Raw genomic sequence first — 7,374 nt, 5'->3', positions numbered from 1 at the left:
TTTAACCCTTCCAGCTCTAAGCACCAAGATAAAAACCTGGACTAAGAAACCTTGAGAAGGGACCAGAAATCAGAATCCCCCTTCCAGGATGGCTTGGTTTCACAAATAGGTGCAAAGTGGGCAACATAGAAGGGCAAAGGGTTAAAAATAAAGAAATTGTATGACAACTAGTATGAACCATTAGAATATTATTTTTACATTAAACACATGGAACTGTGTTTGACCGAAGCTTCGTTTGCCCATCTCCAAGACCACAAGCTGTTCCACCCGATCATCTCCATCCATCGCATTTAATTTGTGACTGCGCGAACTCAGACAGTTGAGATCTTCCTCCAACACCAGCCTTGACTGAGAAACCACAAGCAGGGGCGAGTCACTTTCTGTGCACCTGCTCCACCCCGCTTTGTGCAAATGTAGATGCATGCACGGAAGTTACGTTTCAGGGCAGTACGACGCAGGTGGTTGAATGTAAGCTGATAGTGTGAATGTTTGACAGTCTGCCCGAGCCTTTCATTGGCCCTGTGACAATATGAGCTAGGGTTTCTTCAGGCAGGTTAACGTGTGGAATGGTAAAGTGAGAGGTACAAATATAGAGTCTGAAACAGTCCGAGGACCAATGAATTTGGACAAGTGAATATTGAGAATGGGGACGATCTCAAATGACATCAGGAGGCTTTTGGACGGTAAATATTTAGCCTTTTTTCCCCTCAGATTGTCGACTGTTATGGGATATTTTCTTAAACTGTATTTTTAGACACAAACAGACGTATAGACATATCAAATATCTCCTCTCGGAATTGTACTATCGGTTGTACTGTAACTGCAGATAAGGGAAATAATGAAAAAGATATCCATATAAAAATGGATCATCATGTTACTTTTTATGTTGTCTTGCCACACTATACTGTAGCTTCATCCTGATACCTTTCCATTCTTTTGATTACCCACTCATTTTCATATTTTCCATAGATTGTCATCTTGTTCACCCTGGTATTACAACTCAAACTGGTCCCCAGCCAGTGGCAGTCGGGCATTTTTTACATTTGCATGAACTACTAGGTTAGCAAGCTGGGACTGGGAACAAACATTTGCATCCTCTGCACATAATGACAATATAAAGACTAGCAAATCAATTATTCAAATCCAACTCATGGGCCACACTACACTTTGCCAGCAGATTGGGCCTCATACTGGTTTTCGAGTTCTTGTATGACGTGAAGTCAAAGTTTTGGTTATACTTAGTAGACGTTCCCAGCAGGTAATTTTTTTCTTAAAAATGCCATTATGTACTGTTGATGTCTTGGGGTTGAATAAGGGATTCTTATTTTTCAGTAAGGACGCAAAACCTTTCAGATCACACTCATGACATGTGAAAGGCTGTGTTTCCACCTAAGTAAGTGGTAAATATTCGGCATGCTTCGCAATCTGATACCAATTTTGAATCCTCAACATATACAGTGCTGATGCATTACATTTACTGAACAGTACACTCAGATAGTTTCGGGTGATTATAACACAATGATTGACATAAAATTAATTTTTCTCCATTGGGGACATCCAACATGCTTCTACATGTATAAAAGCAGAAAATGAAGTCACTTTTCTGCAATACCTAGTCAGTTTGAAACGTCTGTGTTCACAGTCGTGGTGGTGGTGGGGGGGGGTGGTCTTCTTTTTACATGGTACTTTCGTCTGACTTTAGGGCGGCACCATTTCATGTGTTATTTATGTCATTATTTTCAATCATTCAGCTCCTTCTCGCAGCCATCGGGCTGAGAACGCTGCACTGCGACACCGCGTCTCTCAAAGGAGTGCCATGCTTAACAGTGCCTTCCTCTCCCCGCAGACTGTGAGCTGTTTGTGTCGGAGATCCTGCAGAATGAGGACCTCAGTGAGCACGCCAGCGACACGCGGGTCATCTTACTCAAAAACTTTCGGGTTGTCCACCTGCGGTACGTTTTTAGCGCTTCAACAGCTCACAATGGACAGAATAAAGGTGTAACCGCTTAAGTGTTCAAATTTCACCTCGCCACCATCATCCAACTTAATTCCTAAAATACTAGCTATTCTAAAAATGAATCTATCGAATCGACCATTAGATTTAACAATAGGCAGGAACTGTATTGATGAGGTCAGCTTTGAGAATTGGTATTTATGATGGGACATGAAACATTCAAACTCATATTATGTCAGTTCCTATGAGAATTTTTCTCCATCCTTTTTATAATTAATTTTAATAATATCATTTTAGTTTTACAAACTAGTTGCTTGCCATGTCAAATTGAGGAGTTAAACGTGTCAGTTTTCTCGCCCACCCTGGAATCAACCATCTTGCACGTTGCCAGCGCTGTATGATAAGAAGTGCATGAACAGCTTGTGATTTTTTGGCGCAGGAAGCTGTTTTGTGTTTGCTTCTGAGCGTTCTCAACCTGAAGCCTTGGGCATCTAAAGGTCTTCTTCGGTTACAATTCAATGCAAAAACTGGCTCACACCCACTTTGGTTTTACAGAAATCCTCAGGAATTCCCCTTCAGATGTAAGTAATTATACTGTACCTCAAAACATTAACACATACAGCATTGTTTCACAAGTCACTTCATGTGGTAGAGTGTGTGTGTGCTTGTGTGTGCTTGTGTTTAAATGTGAAAAACATAAATGTGCGATTGCGACAAAGGTTTGTTTGTTTGTTTGTACACTGCAATAAATAACGCCCCCCCCACCTCCCCCACCCCACCCATGTCTTTTTGTCACGACGACGTACTTGCTCGATGATCTATCCACTCTGTTCTGACGTTCTTTTCCTGTCTCTCTCTCGCTCTCTCTCATACACACACACACACACACACACACACACACACACACACACACACACACACACACACACACACACACACACACACACACACACACACACACACACACACACACACACACACACACAGCGGAGTCAAGGCAGGAGGACGGCTCTGATGATAACCAGAGTTCCAGTCTGGGACGGTCAGCGCCTTCAGATGATGCATCCGTAGCCTCTGACTACCAAGATGAAGCCTCTCAAGAGTGTAAGTCACAACTAGGGGTGTGTGTGTGTGTGTGTGTGTGTGTGTGTGTGTGTGTGTGTGTGTGTGTGTGTGTGTGTGTGTGTGTGTGTGTGTGTGTGTGTGTGTGTGTGTGTGTGTGCGCGCGCACTTGTAACACATTCAGGTTCATCTTAATGTGTTATGGTGATGGTTTAATCGGAACCTGTGCTACTGATTATAGCTATCTAGTAGGAGTGCATGAATATGTGTGGGTTTGATTTTATTTTTGTACTCACCCTTCTCAAAACACCAGTGTTAGTGTGGAAACGATGCGTCCAAGTTGACAAACAAGGGAAATTGGACTGTAAAACGAGAGGCCAGGAGTGTGTGTGGACATGGTGCCAGGAATGTGCCGGACAAGAGCAAGTGCTATGTGAAATATGCGTCCGTATTGTCCTGATGTATTATATTTGTTATTATGCTTTATGTGCATTTCCTCTGTTAGCTGGTGGCCAGGTAGTGGTGGTGCAAAGGAGGAGTTATTGATGTCAAATGAGAGGGTAGGAAATGGCTGTTGGATAACTACTCAGTGCCATGGTTTCTTAACTACTTTATTCACGACATGATAGTTGTACTGTGACACACCTGCGCCATTATTGAGGATGTTTATGTGCGCCTTTCTCCCACTAACTCATCCTCTTAGTGTGAAAAAACGGACCAGGTTGGTCCTGACTCTCAACGTGTGTTGGAAGCGCTGCAACACCAGCGACCCCCCTGCTCCTCCCAGCCAGTGTGTAGGGTAGGCTGTTGCCTGGACACAGAGCTGATTGGTAACCTAGAGCGCCCTCCAGTGGTGAGTCCCCAACCGTAGGCGTGCCCCCCCCCCCCACCCACCCAATGCCTTCTGCAGCGGGTGAGATATGGACGTAGCCCACACAGAGAGGACGCACTGCAGCTTCAGGCTAATAAAGTGATTGATTGGCCCAAAGCCCCTCTACCCTCTCACAATCGTGTTTGAAATACAACACTGTACCTGAGGGGCCATGTGTGTTCCATCCCTCTCTCCCTTTATCAATCTTTCTCTCTGTCTTCCTCTCTCTGACTTTCTCCCCCTCTTGCTTAGATGGTTTGTATTTCTGTCTCTATGCGACAGTTAATAGCTCTTGATGTGATGTGCTGCAGGTGGGCGTTGTTGGGTTGCCTCAGGTGCCCATCTTCACTGTGAACCTTTTTTTTACATTTTGTCCTGGAAGAAATACAATATTGTGGTTTCCAGTGATTTAGCGATGCTTTCATTAGAATGCTCCTCCTTTTGATGATACCAGTTAAATGAACCCTTATTTAAAATACGCATAATCCTAATTTTGGATTCTACACCCCTAGAAGAGTGACTGCCATGTGGCTTTGCAACTTTGGGAAAAGAGAATCAAGCGAACGTGGCAGATGGTCGGAAGATCGACAACGACGCAATTTGTTTTTTTTCATTGCCATGATTTGTTCGTTGAACAAGTCGACGCGGAAGAAAAGAAAGAAACCCATTTAATGAGATAACATAATAACATCAAACTTCCCTGATAAAGTGGAAGTTGTTTCGCATTATCCGGGGGTTGTCCTGTTGTAGAGAGGATTGTTTGGACTTCTGATGATGAATATTTATGTATTTGACGATATGAAACAGCACCGGCTTTCCCCCTGTGCTTCACCTCAGTGTCTTGCATTGCACATACCTTGGCACGCATAATCATTCACTGTGGCTGGAGAAAACAAATCAAAAAACGAAACAAATCTCTCTTCTTGATATATTTATTTATTTTTCAAAGTAGTAATTTCTGAGTGGATCGATAAACATCGTGTGTGTGTGTGTGTGTGTGTGTGTGTGTGTGTGTGTGTGTGTGTGTGTGTGTGTGTGTGTGTGTGTGTGTGTGTGTGTGTGTGTGTGTGTGTGTGTGTGTGTGTGTGTGTGTGTGTATATATGTATGTGTATATATATATATGTATGTATATATATATATATATATATATATATATTAAAAAAAAAAAAAAAGGCGTACGCCTCACAGCCCCTCGTTTCTCTCCTGGTAGTGACCAAGGCAACGCACCCAATGGGTAGTGTCCTCAGCAAAGGGCATGTGGAGTTCAGAGTTCATTTTCTGTTCACTGCCAGTTGAAAAGATGGCTCAACACATCTTTTTTGCAGGGCAGTTCAAGGGTGTGTTTGGTGGAAATAATGACACGAGCATTTAATTAAATCAGTGACATTTTACAAGGAGGAATTATCTGTAGATGCAGTTTGGTTTATATTTGATTTGATTTTCCTTCTGAATCTCTGCTGCTGCAGGATTCAGCAGCATGCCTCTGTCAAAGAAATAAAAAATGGCGGGACAGCTTTGTGATTTAGAGAATTGCATTCTACTATAAAGAAAACTGGGGATGGGTACTCCATTTGCTGCTGTTTATTTCCAATAGATATTTGTAATCCCACTAAACTGTACACAAAAGAGACTTCGTGACTAGAGAATATATTATCCGTGCTAATTGACTGCCGGCCTCAGCTTCTCCTCTCTCTGTTCTTGTGTGTGTGTGTGTGTGTGTGTGTGTGTGTGTGTGTGTGTGTGTGTGTGTGTGTGTGTGTGTGTGTGTGTGTGTGTGTGTGTGTGTGTGTGTGTGTGTGTGTGTGTGTGTGTGTGTGTGTGAGAGAAAGTGTGTGTGTGTGTGTGTGTGTGTGTGAAAGTGTGTGTGTGTGTGTGAGTGAGTGAGTGCGAAGACGATGGCTGCTTTTTACACAGAAGGAGCCTGTGCCGTTTCATTAGATGGTGGGGGCTGTTGTCTCCAGCAGGCTGGGTGACACCAGATTTGTAATGGCTGACGGGAACAGATGGAGCCTCCATTGTTAGCCTGGATGTCTGCATGGTAATGTGAACTGCGTTTCACCCGACGACCGCACCGGTGACCTGACCGCGCCCGCTGCCTCGTCTGGCCCCCGACGCCACCTTCCTCGCCCTCTCTCGGGCTATTTCGAGCACAGACATACATGCTCGAATTATCTTGCACGACTGTTTTGATTTGCCTTGAAATGGGCACGTGCGGAAAAATACTTTTCGCAAAGTCTCTGTCTACACACACACACCCACACACACACTCGTACACTCAGTGAGAGACCTCGGAAGACAGCTGGGGACGCAGGGCTGTTAGCGCTGGCATGCTGTTTTTCGGGTCAAGTTTACAAAAGTCAAAATGGCCTGTTTGTTTTCCTTTGATTGGGACCACCGCCGGGCGCTAGAGGAGGTGAGCAGGGCAGCGGCAACGGTGACGGTCTCCGTGGGATTTCTCACAGCACCTACCCCACGCGCCATATTTGGTCACGTTTTGGCAGGGTAAAAAAAACAAAACCTTTTTAGCATTTTCTTTGTTACAGAAAAATTATATTCGTTAACCAAATCCATAAAATCCCCTTTTATGTGCGTGAGGGGTTTTGTTTTATTGATCCCTCTTATGAACACGTTCCTTATGTGGCCTCGGAGATCTTTTCAGGTTGCGATATAGACGGATGTGTGTTGGTTATTTGGAGAATGCTCCAGTGTTGCAGCTTTCGACGGTAACTATGCCAACGCAATTTCATAAACCAATTACTGGCGATAGAATGCGAAGGGATATCCAATTTAAAGTTACGTCTCGCCATGGCCTATTTCTCATCTAAATATGGAGACGCAATATACAGTAGCAACATTATTTCACTGTGCCAGGAAATAGAATATTAAATTTGAATTTTGTCATTTTGCGTGAACCTTGAAGGACCTCTCGCAGTTAAGTGCTTTTGAAGCATATTGTTAATTTAAATAAAAGGGATATATAACAGAGGCGTCTGGCAGCCTGATGCATCTCATTTCCTGACTAAGCACCTCTGCTAGGTGTAAACCCCAGGACCGTTGGACGGCAAAATAGAAAAACAATACTCCGCCGTGGATTGATGTCCCCTTAGTGGGTTAATTAGCAGAGGTTTCTCCCTTTTTCTCATCCTAACCAGCGTTCCTGATCCCTACAGATCAAATTTATTCACAGACTGTCACTATTCAGGATTTTTTTTTTATACACAACCGGCCCTCTCCGCAGTGGGCCGTGGGCGTGCCGTGTGTCCACCACTGAACTTCTGACCCCTCAGCCTTTTGCTTGGTCAACCTGCGACCCGTCTGAACTCAGACCGGGCGATGTTTTGAGTGATTGAGCTCCTCGTCACCAAAACCTCATTAGGGGCGAAGTGTCTTTGCGCTCGGGAGGCGGCCGCCTACTGTATCCTGTATCTCATCAGTACATTCTTCCTGGGGTTTAATTTTTCACGGGGCTCCTCGGCGTGCAGATAG

At 44.1% G+C, this 7,374-nt stretch overlaps 1 protein-coding gene across 1 annotated transcript in view; it reads left to right on the top strand.

The window, feature by feature from the left end:
- Window positions 1–584: 584 nt before the first annotated feature.
- Window positions 585–7,374, top strand: part of skap1 (src kinase associated phosphoprotein 1) — a gene marked incomplete at its 3' end in the record, with an annotated part of 29,281 nt that continues 22,491 nt past the window's right edge. Inside the window, exons 1-4 of the mRNA XM_080021295.1 lie at window positions 585–683; window positions 1,847–1,952; window positions 2,510–2,535; window positions 2,942–3,058. Of these exons, the coding sequence (XP_079877421.1) occupies window positions 644–683; window positions 1,847–1,952; window positions 2,510–2,535; window positions 2,942–3,058 (289 nt within the window). The 5' untranslated portion in view covers window positions 585–643. The remainder of the gene's footprint in view (window positions 684–1,846; window positions 1,953–2,509; window positions 2,536–2,941; window positions 3,059–7,374) is intronic.

The sequence above is a fragment of the Zeus faber genome (assembly GCF_960531495.2).
Source record: "Zeus faber genome assembly, chromosome: 20".
Lineage (NCBI taxonomy): Eukaryota > Metazoa > Chordata > Actinopteri > Zeiformes > Zeidae > Zeus > Zeus faber.
The sequence above is the reverse complement of the archived record's forward strand: the minus strand, read 5'-3'. Positions and strand labels throughout refer to the sequence as shown.